Source organism: Cebus imitator, unplaced genomic scaffold, assembly GCF_001604975.1.
Source record: "Cebus imitator isolate Cc_AM_T3 unplaced genomic scaffold, Cebus_imitator-1.0 Scaffold71, whole genome shotgun sequence".
In the NCBI taxonomy this organism is placed as follows: domain Eukaryota; kingdom Metazoa; phylum Chordata; class Mammalia; order Primates; family Cebidae; genus Cebus; species Cebus imitator.
In genome coordinates, this window is record NW_016107386.1 from 3,882,796 (window position 1) to 3,900,057 (window position 17,262).

The 17,262-nt window shown below is 38.8% G+C and overlaps 1 protein-coding gene across 3 annotated transcripts in view; it reads left to right on the forward strand.

Moving 5' to 3' along the window:
- CHUK (component of inhibitor of nuclear factor kappa B kinase complex) overlaps positions 1-17,262 on the forward strand; it is a 41,291-nt gene that overhangs the window by 17,324 nt on the left and 6,705 nt on the right. For all 3 annotated transcript variants that reach the window (XR_005200790.1, XM_017531269.2, XM_017531270.2), the window contains exons 10-16: positions 4,268-4,462; positions 6,757-6,859; positions 10,725-10,848; positions 11,251-11,402; positions 13,679-13,740; positions 14,726-14,835; positions 15,471-15,520. Coding sequence is in view for 2 of the 3 variants with exons in the window: in XM_017531269.2 (XP_017386758.1) it covers positions 4,268-4,462; positions 6,757-6,859; positions 10,725-10,848; positions 11,251-11,402; positions 13,679-13,740; positions 14,726-14,835; positions 15,471-15,520 (796 nt within the window). In the remaining variant the exon portion in view is untranslated. The remainder of the gene's footprint in view (positions 1-4,267; positions 4,463-6,756; positions 6,860-10,724; positions 10,849-11,250; positions 11,403-13,678; positions 13,741-14,725; positions 14,836-15,470; positions 15,521-17,262) is intronic.

Genomic DNA, 17,262 nt, shown 5'->3' on the forward strand with positions numbered 1-17,262 from the left:
TTTTTTTTTTTTTTTTTTTTTTTGAGATAGAGTCTTGTTCTGTCATCCAGGGTGGAGTACTGTGGCACAATCTTGGCTTACTACAAGCTTCACCTTCCAGGCTCAAGTGATTCTCTCATACCTAAGCCTCCCAAGTAGTTGGGATTACAGGTGTGTGCCACCATGCCTGGCTAATTTTTTTGTATTTTTTGTAGAGATGGGGTTTTGCCATGTTGGCCAGGATGGTCTCAAACTCCTGTCCTCAAGCAATCCATCTGTCTTGGCTCCTCACAGTGCTGGGATTACAGGCGTGAGCCACCATGCTCAGCCTAATTTTTTAAATTAAAAAATAATTGTACATATTCATGGGGTTAATAGTGATGTTTCAGTACATATACTGCATAGTGATCAGATCAGGTAATTGGCATATCCATCATTGCAAATATCATTTCTTTGTGTTTGGAATGTTCGGTATCCTCTTTTTTTTTTCTTTTTTTTGAGATAGAGTCTTGCTCTGTCGCCAGGCTGGAGTGCAGTGGCACAATCTTGGCTCATTGCAACCTCTGCCTCCAGGGTTCAAGTGATTCTCCTGCCTCAGCCTCCTGAGTAGCTGGGACTACAGTCATCCGCCAACATGCCTGGCTAATTTTTGTGTTTTTAGTAGAAATGAGGTTTCACCATGTTGGCCAGGATGGTCTTGATCTCTTGACCTCATGATCTACCCACCTTGGCCTCCCAAAGTGCTGTGATTACAGGCATGAGCCACTGCACACAGCCCCCTCTTTCTTTTGTGAGAGAGAGTCTCACTCTGATGCCTGGAGTGCAGTGGTATGATCTTGGCTCACTGCAGCCTTAGTCTCCCGGGTTCAGGCAGTTCTCCTGCTTCAGCCTTCCGAGTAGCAGGAATTAAAGGTGTTTTTGTAGCCCAGATAATTTTTGTATTTTCAGTAGAGAGCGGGTTTCACCATGGTAGCCAGACTGGTCTCGAACTCCTGACTTTAAGTGATCCGCCCGCCTTGTAATCCCAAAGTTCTGGGATTATAGGTGTGAGCCACCATGCCCTGCCTCAGTTTAGTATCCGTAGCATCACTTATTTGGGCATCTGTGTTAGGATTTCTAAGTGGAAATAATAGTGGGCCTTCAAACTAAAAAGTGTACAGTAAAGGAAACAAATCAACAAAATGAAAAAGCAACCCATGGATTGGGAAAAGATATTTGCACACTATATATCCAATAAGAAATTAATATCTTAAATTTATAAGGAACTCGTGCAACTCAATACGAAAAATGTAAATAACCCAATTAAAAATGTGCAAAGGACCTAAAATAGACACTTCTCAAAAGAAGAAATTCAGGTGGGCAACAAACATATGAAAAGGTGCTCAACAACTCTTAGCATCAGGGAAATGCAAATAAAAACCACATTAATATATCACCCCCAACCTGTTAGGATGGCTGTTATCACAAAGAAAAAAGATAAGTGTTAGTGAGGATGTGGGAGAAAAGGAATCCTTTGTACACTCTTGGTGGGAATGTAAATTATTATAGCTATTGTGGTAAACAGTATAAAGGTCCCTCAAAATTACAAACAGAACTACTGGCTGGCTGCGGCGGCTCACGCCTGTAATCGCAGCACTTTGGGAAGCTGAGGCAGGCAGGTCACATGACGCCAGGAGTTCAAGACCAGCCTGGGCAACATGTGGAAACCCTGTCTCAACTAAAATTACAAAAATTAGCTGGGCATGGTGGTACACATCTGCAACCCCAGCTACTTGGTAGGCTGATGCAGGAGAATTGCTTGAACCCAGGAGTTGGAGGTTGCAGCTGAGATCGCACCACTGCACACCAGCCTGGGTGACAGAGCAAGACTCTGTCTCAAAAAAAAAAAAAAAAAGTAGAACTGTAAGATTCAGCAATCTCACATCTGGGTGTATATCCAAAGGATTTTAAAGTAGGATTGTGAAGAGATACTTGCACTCCCATGTTCATTGCAGCATTATTCACAATAGTCAAGATATGGAAACGGCCTAAATGTCCTTTGACATATGAATGGAAAGGGAAAAGGTGGTATATATACACAGTGGAATAGTATTTAACCTTAAGAAAAAGAAGGAAATTCTGCGATTTAGGGCAATGTGGATGAACCTGGAGGACATGCTAAGTAAAATAAGCAAGACACAGAAAAAGAGATACTGCATGATCTCACTTACATGTGGAATCTATAATAGTTAAACTTATAGAAGCAGACAGTAGGATCATAGTTGCCAGGGGCTGCAGGGAGGTGGGGGTATATCTAGAGATGATGATCAAAAGGTCCAAAAATTATGGCAGCAAAAGAAAAGGTACAAAAATGACAACTATGAAGAGGTGAAAGATATATTAATTAGCTGAAATGTGATAATTTCATAATGTATATCAAAATAGCCAGTTGTATACCTCAAATATATAAAATTTTTATATGTCAAAATGAAACAGTCACAAAATATTTCAAAGATATAATAGTAAATCAGGAGAGGGGGTTATAACAGATGAAAGAAGATGGGCTCTATGTAAATGATGGTTGAAATTAGACGAGGCATTCACAGGGTTCAGAGGGGGCTCACACTGTTGTCTATAGTTTTGCGTGTTTGAAAACATCAATTCAAATTTGTGTTGTAAAGGGAAAAAAGAGAATGGTGACCTTGGATTAATGCTTTCCCTTTGTAGTAAGGATTTTCAGCAGAGAGGATTTTAATCATTTGCGTATACTAGTTAGTGTAAGGCTTGGAGAAATGTAGACATTAATTTTGTATGGCTTTTCTTTTTTTTTTTTTTTTTTTTTTTTTTTTTGTTTTTTTTTTTTTTTTTTTTTTTTTTTTTTTTTTTTTTTTTTTTTTTTTTTTGAGACAGTCTTGCTCTGTAGCCCAGGCTGGAGTGGGCAGTGGCACAATCTTGGCTCATTGCAACCTCCGCTTCCAGGGTTTAAGCAGTTCTTTGCCTCAGCCTCCCAAGTAGTTGGGATTACAGGCAGCCGCCACCACACCCAGCAAATATTCCTGTTTTTAGCAGAGACGGGGTTTAACCATCTTGGCCAGGCTGATCTTGACCTCTGACCTCGTGATCCACCCACCTCAGCCTCCCAAAGTGTTGGGATTAAATGCATGGGCCACCAGGCCCAGCCAGGATATTTTTTTTTTTTCCCCGAGATGGAGTTTCCTAGGCTGGCGTGTGATGGCGCGAACTCGGCTCACTGCAACCCCCGCCTCCCTGGTTCAAGCGATTCTCCTGCCTCAACCTCCTGAGTATCTAGGATTACAGGCACACGCCACCACGCCCACCTAATTTTGTAATTTTAGGAGATACATGTTTGTCAGGCTGGTCTTGTACTCCCAACCTCAGGTGATCCACCCGCCTCGGCCTCCCAAAGTGCTGGGATTACAGGTGTGAGCCACTGAGCCTGGCCTTGTATGACTTTTCTAAGGACACTGGAAGGAAGAGAATTTAAAGTCATGTTATTTTCAAAAGACTGACGTCCAACTCTGTGGCTGTCTGTGCTTACCTGGGCAGAGCCCCACCTGACTCAGCCTCACAGTCACTTGGCCTGTATGAGGTTACTTTTAACTGGATGTTAGGTGAGAGTGATAAAACTGTTCTTACTGGACTTTGGGCCCTTAGGCAGGTTGCTGCTCTGGGATTAAGTTGCCTTATAAAAAGGCAACTGACCACGCATAATCATGCTTTTTCATGTTTAAAGAGAGACCTAGTTCTTTCATCAGATGATTTTTTTAAGGTAGCATGAAGTAGTCAGACACAAAAAGAGTTCAGATCCAAGCTCTATCAGCTGTGTAATCCCTAACAAGTTATTTAACTTAGAACTCTGGTTTCTTTCTCTGCTAAAATGGAGATTAAAAGATCTAATTAGTGGGGATGTTATGTGAAAGTGGTTTACCCGTGATTATTTTCTGTTAGGCACTTTATGAATTGGAATGTTTTCTTTTAGGTCTATGATAATGTTTTTTCAAAATAAGTAAGTGTTGTTCTTTCAAATTGTGATTTTTATTTCCTAATTTTGTGCATCCCTATAACTTTGAAATTTTATTGTTGGAACATTTATTGTAGAAAAGGAAATTGTTCAGTTTTCAGAATGTCATTTTATAATTTACAGAAGGAGATCTCACTTTGGAGAATGAGTGAGCCTTGTTTAGTGTAGAAGTAATGCCGTTTGCTCACAGTCCCCTTTTAGTATCTGGCAGTGAATCTTTTATGTAGCAAATGATCAATAAATTTATCTTTTTTCTTATTTATACAGATAGTACACATCCTAAATATGACTTCTGCAAAGATAATTTCTTTTCTGTTACCACCTGATGAAAGTCTTCATTCGCTACAGTCTCGTATTGAGCGTGAAACTGGAATAAATACTGGTTCTCAAGAGCTTCTTTCAGAGACAGGAATTTCTCTGGATCCTCGGAAACCAGCCTCTCAATGTGTTCTAGATGGAGTTGTAAGAGAATTAATTATAATCTACCTGCAGCGTAAGAAATCTAGAGGGATTGCATGCCCTGCAGTTTTTGGGCATACTCGGAATTCCTTAAGGGGGCACATTTTGTTTTGGCTTTGTCCTACTCCCGACTCAGCATTGCTTTGCAAGGTGAACAGGATAGAAATGAAACATTTGTTGTTTTGAATTTTGCAATATTTTTTCTTTGGTGCCAGTTTTCTGCTCTTGTTCCCAGACCAAACTGAGGGTCAGGTTGTTTGCTTTTGCGGCCCAATAATGAGATGTAGATGAACTGGGAGAGATGGGAGTTTTTATTTCTGTAACCAGTTACTGGGAGAAGGCCTGGAAATTATTGCCAGACCAACTCAAAATTACAAAGTTTTTCCAGAGCCTATATACATTCTAAGCTATATGTCTACATGTAAGTGTGCATTTATCAGAAGACATAAGTGATTAACTTCTTTTAATCTGTAACTAAGGTCTGAATCTTGAAGATCTTCTGGAGCCTCCGTAAATTTACTTACTCTAAATGGGTCCAAGTGCTGGGCTGATTACCCTTGTCTTGTCTCCTGCTAAATCACAGAGGTTTGAGGAGTTCCTTCAGACCCCCAGTAAACTTGTTTGTGGAGCCCTGGGGAGTTTCTTCAGCCCCCCAGTGAAACTTGTTTAATCTTAAACAGGTCCCATTAAAAATTCCTTTGTTATTTTGCTTTTAGGCCCAGGAAAGCCTGGGCAGAACTCTTGGTGGCTTTGGTTACATTCAAGCCTTTGTGTAAGGGCACTGGCTCTTTCAGCATTTTTTTTTGGAGATGGAATCTCGCTCTGTTGCTCAGGCTGGAGTGTGATGGCACAATCTCAGCTCACTGCAATTTCTGCTTCCCGGGTTCAAGCGATTCTCCCTGCCTCAGCCTCCCAAGTAGCTGGGATTACAGGTACCTGCCACAACACTCAACTAATTTTTTGTATTTTCAGTAGAGATAGGAGTTTCACCATGTTGACCAGGCTCATCTCAAACTTCTGACTTCAGGCGATCTGCCTGCCTCTGCCTCCCGAAGTGCTGAGATTACAAACTTGAGGCACCACGCCCACTGCTCTTTCAGCTTTTAATATTTAACTTCACTACTCAGTCAGAGCTGAAACAGTTGTTATGGAAGCCTACGTTAGTGAGACCTGGCCTGCCACACTCCCACTTAATATGCCTTCTTGGCTTGGTGTGGTGGCACATGCCTATAATCCCAGCACTTTGGGAAGCCAAGGTGGGTGGATTGCTTGAGTTCAAGAGTTTGAGACCTGCCTGAGCAACATGTGAAGCCCTGTTTCTACAAAAACTACAAAAATTAGCTGTGCTTGGTGGCACACCCATGTAGTCCTAGCTACTTGGGAGGCTGAGGTGGGAGAATCACTTGAGCCCAGGGAGGCTGAGGCTGCAAGGAGCCGTGATCACACTACTACAGCCCAACCTGGGTGACAGAGCAAGACCCTGTCTCAAAAAAAAAAAAAAAAAGTTTTTATTTCTTTTTGTATTTGAAGTCCAGTATTCTGAAACTACTGCGAGACCAGCAGTCTCATAGGTCCTGCAGAGGATAAATGACTGGTAAAATATGACTGTGGTCATGACTTTTTTCCTTATTTTTCTTTTTATGGTGTTATTGAGGCATATTTTAAATATCATGTTAGTTCCCATTTAAGGTGTACAAGATAGTGAGTTTTATTTCTTTTTTATTAACTTGTCACTGACTTGCTCAATTGCAGTGATTTTTTTAAAGTACATTTTACCAAATTGTGCAGCTATCACCACCATAAATCAGCTTAAAAACATTTCCATTAACAGTCCATTAACTGTTAATCTCCATTCTGCCTACTCCAGGCAACCAGGATCTATTTTCTATCTCTACAAGTTTGCCTTTTCTGAACATTTCATATAAATGGAATTATATATAGTCTTGTGTCTGACTTGTTTTACTTGAAATTATATTTTTGAAGTTCATGCATGTTGTAGCATGTACCAGTACTTCATTCCTTTTGATTACTGAATAGTATTTTCACTGTATGTGTATATACCTTTTTGCATTTGTTCTTTTGGTTTGGGTGATGGTTTTTCACTTTAGGCCATACAAAAGTTTGGCTCTTTTTCCTCATCAAAAGTTTAGACTCTGTTTTCTGTAAGAGGTATGCTAATACACATTAACTTTGTTCATTTGCATTTCGAGGTAGGAAATCTGATGTATAAGTATTTAGAGAACCTAGGATTTTCAGAGATCCTTGAGGAGGATTTTAATTGTTTGTTTCTTTTTCAGAGAGGCTGTGATAGCTATATGGTTTATTTGTTTGATAAAAGTAAAACTGTATATGAAGGGCCATTTGCTTCCAGAAGTTTATCTGAATGTGTAAATTATATTGGTAAGTCCAGTCCATTTAGCAGCTGAGCTTTAAACCTGAATTAATATAACTTTGACTCACAGCGTGATTAGTAGAAATGGTCATTTTGGAGTTGTGTTCTGTATCTCATACTTGAAGTTTCTATATGGAGTTGTATAAGAATTCTGAAAAATTGATTTATATAGTTAGGGAGGTGAAAATGTAGATACTAAATCTCCATCAAATTATTCATTTAGGAGAAGATTTACTTTCTTGAGGATAGGGCTCTCACAGGAGAATGAAACTTCACTATTAGTTAAACCTACTTTTTTTTTTTTTGAGATGGAGTCTCACTCTGTTGCCCACACTGAAGTGCAGTGGCATAGTCTCAGCTCACTGCACTCTGCCACCTAGATTCAAGCGATTCTCTTGCCTCAGCCTCCTGAGTAGCTGAGGTTGCAAGCACCTGCCACCGTGCCTGGCTAAATTTTGTAGTATTAGTAGACACAGGGTTTCACCATATTGGCCAGGCTTGTCTCGAACTCCTGACCTTGTGATCCGCACCCCCTCAGCCTCCCAAAGCACTGGAATTACAGGTGTGAGCCACTGTGCCCATCCCAGATCTACTTTTTAACTGTCTCTTCATTGTCTAAGCAGGTTCAGGTATTTATTTCATTTTTCCTATGAATACTGCTTGATGTTCAAATGTTTTAATTTATCCTGTGAAAATTATTCTTTTCTTTTGAACAAGTTATAAGTGTCTCATCACTGTATGTCTACCTAAATAAAATAAAGCACAAAACTGTAAAATCAAGAACAAAATTGAACAGAGGGGCTAAAATATAGGTAATCTTACTTTTTTTTTTTTTTTTTTGAGACGGAGTCTCACACTGTTGCCTAAGCTGGAGTGCAGTGGTGCAGTCTTGGTTCACTGCAACCTCCGCCTCCTGGGTTCAAGAATAGCTGGGATTACAGGCGCTCACCACCATGCCTGGCTAATTTTTTGTATTTTTAGTAGAGACAGGGCTTCACTATGTTGGCCAGGCTGGTCTCAAACTCCTGACCTTGTGATCTGCCTTCCTCGGCCTCCCAAAGTGCCGGGATTGCAGGGGTGAGACACCATGCCCAGCCTACATAATCTTACTTTCTTTAAAAACCTTTTTATTAGTTTTCTTTTAAACTTTTTTTAAAAATTGAGGCAGTTTACATAGAGTGAAATAAACAGATCATACAGTTTGATAACTTTTGACAAATATATATACTTCTGTAGTCCATACCATAGTCATGATATAGAACATTTTCTTCACCTCAGAAAGTTCCCTTATGTTTCTTTTCAGTCAACTCTCCTTGCCCCAGACTTTATTATTATTTTACTAATGGGCTTTTTTTTTTTTTAAAGAATGGTTTTAGATTTGCCAGAAAATTGGGCAGATACTACAGAGTTCTCATATAACTCCCCTTACTCATGCATGTAGTTTCTCCTGTTGTGAACGTTTTACCTGGAAGGTGGAAGTTGCAGTGCGCCAGTATCACACCACTGCACTTCAGCCTGGACAACAAAGTGAGACCTTTTCTCAAAAAAAAAAAAAAAATTAAAAAACATTAAAAAGTAAAAAAAACAATTTTACATTAGTATGATGCATTTGTTACATTTAATAAACCCATATATTACTAATTGAAGCCCATATTTCATTCACATTTCCTTCATATTTACCTAATATCCTTTTCCTGTTCTGAGATCTCATATAGGATACCACATTACATTTAGTTGTCATGTCTCTTGAGGCTCCTCTTTGCCGTGACATTTTCTCAGACTTCAAGTAGTTCTTGTTTTTGATGACCTTGACAATTCTGAGGAATACTATCTTATAAGATGTCCCTCTGCTGAATTTTTTTTTTTTTTTTTTTTTTTTTTTTTTTTTTTTTTTTTTTTTTTTTTTNTTTTTTGAGACAGAGTTTGGTCTTGTTGGCCAGGTTGGAGTGCAGTGGTGCAATCTTGGCTCACTACAACCTCCGCCTCCTGAGTTCAAGTGATTCTCCTGCCTCAGTCTCCCAAGTAGCTGGGATTACAGGCCCGTGCCACCACACCCAGATACTTTTTGTATTTTTAGTAGAGACGGGGTTTCACCATGTTGGCAAGGCTGGTCTCAAACTTCTGACCTCAGGTGAACCGCCCGGCTTGGCTTCCCAAAGTGCTGGGATTACAGGCATGAGCCACCATGCCGGGCCTGTCCTTTTTTTTTTTTTTTTTTTTTTTTTTTTTCTTCATGATTAGACTGAGACAATGGGTTTTTGAGAGAAGGGTCACAGAAGATAGAAGTGAACCGAGATTGCACCACTACATTCCTGCTGGGGTGACAGAGTGAAGCCCTGTCTCAAAAAAAAGGGAGGAGTTATGTTTCCTTCCTTTAGGATGGAGTATCTTTGTAAATTATTTGGAACTCTTCTGCATAGGACATTTGCCCTTTAACATTTATAAATTTCAGTCTTTATATTAGTATAAACTAATGGATTTTTTTTTTGTGCTTTATGTTACAATACAATACTAGCTTATTCTGTTGCTCAAATTGTTCTAGCTTTGGCCATTTGGAGCTCTTTTAGTTGGCTCCTGTACTTCTCTTACATGCCCCCTTCAATGAGTTGTTTTTGTTTTGTTTTGTTTTGTTTTGTTACAGGTGCATGCCACCACACCCAGATACTTTTGTATTTTTAGTAGAGGCGGGGTTTGCTTTTTTTTTTTTTTTGGTGTTTTGTAGGAAGCCACAGGTGGAGAAAGGTTGATGGTGCCTATTAATAATTATTAAGGAAGGCAAATACTTTTCCATTTGTATAGCTTTATTTTTTTAAAGTCTGCTTCAGACGATGTGCTTTCTCAGTAGGAACACTAGTGTAGCAAGTTTTGCCTAAGCTTTCTCTGAAGTTTTTATTAGAAAAGAGCAACAGAGAATATACTTGCTGCCTTACAGTATGAATCTGTTTCAATATTGGAGAATTTCATGTTAAAGTAGAATTTCATTGAACTTATTAACATATGGTTTTAGAAAAGTAGCATTCCTTTACCAAAAAATGGATAAGATAAAATCATAAATAGATAATTTTTTAAAGTCTGGCATTGAAGAAAGCATATTTTATTAAACTGCCATTTACCCTGTGTCTTTTATTTTCTTTTTCATTTCGATGAGACAAAGTCTCTCTCTCTTGCCTAGGCTGGAGTGCAGTGGTGCAATCTCGGCTCACTGTTAACATCCACTTTCCAGGTTCAAGCGATTCTCTTGCCTCAGTCTCCTGAGTAGCTGGGACTGTAGGTACACATCACCCACACCAGCTTATTTTTATATTTTTAGTAAAGATGAGTGTTCACTTTATTGGCCAGGCTGGTCTTGAACTCCTGACCTCAAGGGATCTGCCTGCCTTGGCCTCCCAAAGTGCTGGGATTACAGGTGTGAGCCATCACACTTGGTTCTTGTGTGTATTCTTAAAGCTGGATTGGTGGTCCAGGATGTGAAATTTATTATTCAGAGGTAGGAAAGACCCAGAAGAGATGGGACTTGATTTAGATCTTGAAAGAAATAATTTGGATTAGCAGAGAGAAAAAGAGTATTCCAGGTTGCAGAAAAGCAAGCAAGTAAGACAGATATAGGAATAATCTCAAGCTCTGAGGATAGCGATTATGTCATTCATTATTTTTCCCCTTGTATCTGGAGCAAGGCTTAATGTATTGCAGGTGCTCTGTAAATGTATATTGAACCGAATTAAATGGAAACAAGTGATTCTTTTAGCATCAGTTTCTAGCATCTATGGGAATGCTGTTTGTGTGGACAGTAAATCTCAGAGAATGATAAATCAACTCTAAAATCATCAAAAGTCATGAACTCCCTTGCTCTTTTTTTCATCTTGTTATATATAGTACGGGACAGCAAAATACAGCTTCCAATTATACAGCTGCGTAAAGTATGGGCTGAAGCTGTGCACTATGTGTCTGGACTAAAAGAAGACTACAGCAGGCTCTTTCAGGGACAAAGAGCAGCAATGTAAGTGGATTCTGTTGTTTATAAGCACAATGCAATGCACATTATATACTCAAGAATTAATCTTGCTGGTTTTCACTAATCAATATTTCATGTAATAGTAACATATTGGGCCAATTTGAAGTGTAATGTCCTGATTAAACTTGTAGAAATCTTACTAATGGTCTGAGACCATTCTATTGTAATAGCTTGTGGGTAATAGTTCCCATGGTCCTAGTATAAAAAGATTGTTTATCACAGAATATTAAAAGCAGGAAGTCTTTACAATTCAGATTCTGAGATCAGCTATTTCTCATAGATTGATAATAGAAACTTAGGCTTTGTGGCACTTTATGTTTTTAAATTATTTTTCAATGTTTCTGAATGCTGACGATATCTTTTTTTGTTGTTGTTGTTATGGTTTAGGTTAAGTCTTCTTAGATATAATGCTAACCTAACAAAAATGAAGAACACTTTAATCTCAGCATCACAACAACTGAAAGCTAAATTGGAGTTTTTTCACAAAAGCATTCAGCTTGACTTGGAGAGATATAGCGAGCAGATGACGTATGGGATATGTAAGTGTCTGGAGAATGCATCTGAAAGGAGTATCTCATTTCTTGAAGTCATCTGTTGTTTTGCCTTCTTAACTCAGCCAGTTGTTTTACTTACCTTCACATTAGAACAAGAGATCAGACAACTTACATTACCTCTTTTTTAAAATTTGCCTAGTTGAGCAATTTAGTTTCACAATTGGGCTAAAATTATTTAGCTCCAAAAAAATACAGAAGGGATTTAATAATCTTGAATTTCAAACCAAATTTAAAAATAAATACAAAGTCTGGACTTCCTAGCCAGTGCTATGGACTAAATGTTTGTGTCCCCCTAAAATACATATGTTGAAATTCTGACCCTGAAGGTGAGGGTGTTGGTAGGTGTAGCCTTTGGGAAGTGATTAGGTCATGAGAGCAGAGCCTTCATGTTTGGGATTAATGCTCTTATAAAAGAGGCCTGAATGAGATCCTGCACCCCTTCTGCATGTGAGGACAGAGCAAGAAGATGGTCATGTAGGAACCAGAAAGCAGGCCCTCACCAGATACCAGATCTACCTTTGTTCTTGGACTTGCCTCCAGAACTATGAGAAATAAATTTCTGTTGTTTGTATGGCACTAAGTCTATGGTATTTTGTTAACAGTTGCCCAAATGGACTAAGACAACCAGGGGAGTCTTAAACTACTTACTTTTCTGTAAATAATGACACAAATATTCTAAGACTTTTTTTTCAAACCATCTACTGTGGAGTCCTACTATTTTTTAGTGTACACAGTCTCCAAATTTTCAATATTTGACTCCAAGCTTATTTCCTTCCGATGTACTCAGGAAATGTAAAAAAAAAAAAAGTTAAAATATGAGTAAATTGAAGGAGTCACTACCAGCATTTCTGTTTTCTTTTATAAAGAAAATCCTTTTTGGGAAACATACCTTGTCTTGAGCAAGGTATGTGTATCTCAAAATAAATAGTCAATAGTGTCCAGTTGGGTGAATAAATTTACTCTCCAGAACTGGTTTTATTAATATTATTGATATTTTATTTCTATTTCCATATTATTGATTCTGGTGAGTAACAGAACATTATAATTATTTCATTAAAATATCTTTGACTTGTCAAAGGCATATTATACAATTGTTAAAGAAGAATGTGGTAGATCTATATGTGCTTTTATTGAAAGTTCACGTGGGTCTTGGCAGCAAAGTTTTAAATTGTGGGAAAAAGTAAAGAGTATACAGGTGTTCTCACTTGTAAGGGAGCAGGGTAGATATTTATGTAACAAATAATCATAGTGAGGTCCCTTGAGGTAGAGGGTAGAGGGGAGGAAGAGTCTTTTCTGTTTATATCCTTTTATAGTGTTTAATTTTAAAAAATCACATTCATGTATTAAAATTATTTTCTGCCCAGGTGTGGTGACTCACACCTGTAATCCCAACACTTTGGGAGGCTGAAGCAGGTGGATCCCTTGAGCTCAGTCAGGACTAACCTGGGCAACATAGTAGAACCCTGTCTCTACAAAAAATACAAAAATAAGCTGGGCATGGTGGTGCATGCCTCAGGTACTCAGGAGGCTGACGTGGGAGGATCGCTTGAGCCCTGGAGATAGAGGTTGCGGTGAGCTGAGATCGCGCCACTGCACTCTAGCCTGGGTAACAGAGTGAGACACTGCCTCAGGAAAAAAAAAAAAAATTTGTTTTTTCCTCTATGTACATCTGCACACAGATATATATATTTTTAAAGAAAACAATCATTTGTATTCATTTCCTAAGGCTTCCATAACGAAATCCCATGAACTGAGTGCCTTAAACAATAGAAGCTTACTGATGTCTCACAGCCTTGGAGGCTAAAAGTCCCAAATCAAGGTCTTGGCAGGGCCACGTTTCCACTGAAATCTGTAGAGAAGCATCTTTTTTTTGCTTCTTTCTAGCTTCTTAATGGTCTGCCAGCCATCACTGGCATTCCTTGGGTTACAGTTGCAGCACCTCAATTTGTCTCCATTGTCACGTAGCATTCTCCCCTGTGTATCTGTATCCTGTGTCTCTTCTAAAGACACTAGTCGTACTGGGTTAAGGGCCCAGCCCATTCCAGTATGAATATCAATTTATCTGATTACTTCTTTAACAACCTTATTTCCAAATAAGGTCACATTCTGAGGTATTGGGGGCTAGGACTTCTACATATATTTTGGGGGGCCACAATTCAACTCATAACACATCTTTGATGTTGATATGGCAAGGAGGCAGGCATGCCAGTAATTAAAGATATGGCTATTTCTGAGATAACCAATTTAGACTTTTCTTTTAGCTTCAGAAAAAATGCTAAAAGCATGGAAAGAAATGGAAGAAAAGGCCATCCACTATGCTGAGGTAAAATCATTGACCTCACTCTGTATACTTATTAATTCTTGATGTCTCCATTAGAAACTGTCTTTGGTTTTGGTATATAAAGAGCATGTTTCATGTCATTCCTGAAATAGACACAATACTACTAGATGCTTTGTATATAAAGAGGGAGATATCATAGTGATAAAAACAAGGGCTTTGGGAAAATTAGTGTCTCACTGAGCTTTGGTTTCTTTTATTTATTTATTTTTTGAGACAGGGTCTCACTCTGTTGCCCAGGTTGGAGTGCACTGGCATGATCAAAGCTCACTGCAGCCTTCCCAGGCTCAAGCAATCCTTCCATCTTAGCCTCCTGTGTAGCTGGGACAAGAGGTGCACCACCATGTCTGGCTTTTACATTTTTGTAGAGATGGTGTCTCACTATGTTGCCCAGGCTGGTCTCAAACTCCTGGGCTTAAGCAATCCTCCCACCTCAGCCTCCCATAGAGCTGAGATTACAGGCCTGAGCTACCACGTCCAGCTAGTTTCCATATTATGGGAACTAGTAGGGTTTTCTAGTAGGGTTATGAAGATTAAATGGGAGTCAGTGATGGTAGTTGTCACTATTATTTTTGTGATTGGTTTAGATAGGGTAGCTGTACATTCTGGTTTACCTGGAACAGTCCCAGTTTATACCTAATGTCTTGCCATAATTATCAGTAGTATTCCCTTTCACTCTCAAAATTATGCCGATTTGGACAATAAATTATATGGTGTCCCTAGGTATAGATCATTCTCTAGGCAGCATATTTTTTCCCCTTACCCTGTACATTTGTCCATGGCCCATTAAGTACTTGACCCCTTAATGTCAGTACTTACCTTGAGGATGTGGGATACCCTGGGATACCTGTGGTATTGAGGGGTGGGAAATCGAAGCAGCAAGTCATTCTGTATCCTTAAGATGTGAATTTTGTTTCCTGTGATGTAGTGGTAAGCCTTTCATTTCCTTTGTGTTTGGATCATATTTCAGGTTGGTGTCATTGGATACCTGGAGGATCAGATTATGTCTTTGCATGCTGAAATCATGGAGCTACAGAAGAGCCCCTATGGAAGACGTCAGGGAGACTTGATGGAATCTCTGTAAGGATGCACTCATGTTGTTGGTCTTCTGACATCCGTAATATTCTATAGCAGATTGTTCTTTCTGCTTACATCTGGGAAATTAAACCTCTATATGGTTCTTTTCTGTAGTTTTTCTTTCCCCAAATATATTGGCATTATATTTTAAATGGAAGCTTTTTATTAGTCACAGGAAACGAAACTTTGGAAATAACTCTTTGGGTTGGCCTTTTTTGGTTTTTAATAAAAGCATTTATTTCATATAAGGGTTAAGAATTTTCCAAGTATAACTAAGTTACAAGCTATTTCCCTACTTACTGTACCTCTGGTCCAAGGTATTGACTCTCAAATGCCCTAAAACTTCAGATTTTTTCTGAATTAAAGTGTCTGGATTAAAAACTTTAGATATTTTCTGTAATTATAGGCCATAATTTTTGTCTGTTTAAGTGTCTCTGGTGCAGAGATGTCCTCATGGCATTTAAAGAACTTGTATAGTTCTTATTACTCAATAAAATGTTCTGTGAAATACTCATTGGCAATATGAACTTGCTTTAAAATGGGTTCATTATTCAAATAAAATAATATTGTTTCAAGTTATAGATTACTGAAGTCATTAAATTACCTTCAGATATCAAAGAATGTTTTCTCTTTTATAGGGAACAGCGTGCCATTGATCTATATAAGCAGTTAAAACACAGACCTTCAGGTAAGACACTTCTGTCACAGTGCTTGAAGGCATTTTAGGTAACTAACATTAGCCTACCCAATGTGGGGGATTTTAAATTTTTAAGTTAAAAATTTTCTTAAAGCTGCAGAATAAATTCCAGTTTAGGTATTGCCATTGAGACATGGTATAATAAGCTTTAAGTCTGTGAGAATTTAGGAGATTAGAAAGATAAGGTTACAGAGAAAGTGAGGTAGAAAAATTTTCGAAGGGGAAGTGAAAAGAAAGAATGGAATATAGAAAAAAGGAACTCGAAGAGGAAGAAGCAGCAAGAAAATGTTTAGAAAGATGGGAAAAACAAGTGTTGCTTAAGATTAGACAGATTGGGCCAGTTGTGGTGGCTCACGCCTGTAATCCCAGCACTTTGGGAGGCCCAGGTGGGTGGATCACTTGAGGTCAGGAATTTGAGACCAGCTTGGCCAACATAGTGAAACACCATCTCTACTAAAAATACAAAAATAAGCAGATGGTTGGATTAATCCAAGGTTAGGATTTTGCTGCTGGAAGAAGAGGATATAAAGGTTGCAGATGTAAACAAAATAGTGATTTAAGTGATAGAAGTTGTTGTAGCTAAAGTAAAATATTAAAATCTAAGATTTCAAATAGAACAAGTCCAATTCTTTTTCTTTAATCAGTATTTCTCAGCCAGCCATGGTGCCTCACGCCTATAATCCCAGCATTTTGGGAGGCTGAGGCGGGTGGATCACTTGAGGGCAGGAGTTTTGAGACCAGACTTGCCAATAGGGCGAAACTCTGTCTCTACAAAAAATATAAAAATTAGCCAGGCGTGGTGGCACAGGCCTGTAATCCCAGCTACTCTAGAGGCTGAGGCAGGAGAATCGCTTGAACCAGGAAGGCAGAGGTTGCAGTCAGCTGAGATTGTGCCACTGCAGTCCCACCTGGGCGACAGAGTTAGACTCCATCTCAAAAAAACAAAAAACAAAAAAAAAAAATTAGACTCCCAGTCTTCTGGTGAATGAATCAGATACTGCAGATACACAATGATAGCATTTGTTTAGGTTATATTTTTAAAAACTTTGAGGTATGAAGCTCAAAAATAAATTTGCTATCTAGGTAGCTTTGAGTATCACCTTGAGTGACAAACTGGTTGTAACAAGATTGTGTCTCTGTCATTGGGGCCTATTATATAATCACACTTGAATTGTGGCCTTGTTGTGTTTTCTAGCTTAGAGCTGACTTATATCTCTTGTTCAACTGAAAATGGTAAAAACCAACTTTCTTCATCCTCTGTGTTGGAGAAGGCTAAAGTTCTGAGGGCTTTGACTCTCTAAAAGAGCTAGTTATATGAGAAAGCTCTTGGGCTTGGTCCATGGTGTTTAGGAAGAAATTCTGTTTTGAGAAGAACCTTTTTGGAGCCTTGCATTTGATTGTTGGTGAGACAACAGAGATGTGTGGGGAATAAAGTTGGGTTATGGGGGAGGTCTCTGGAGTGATAACAAAGGACACAACTTTTTAAAACCTCCTTTGATGTTCCTTTCATCATTTCCTTTTTGGTAAAATGGGGGTAATGAAAGTAGCCTCACAGGACTGCTGTGAGGATTAAACGGGAAAATTATGATCAACTTTCAGCTCCCTTAGCCATTTTCTGAAATATAACAATTACTGATATTATAAACTGTAGAACTCACTGTGACCAACAGTTATCCCATTTGACGGTATCTGTCCGCTGCCAGTGGCTTTAAGATGTCATACTGCCCTCAAAT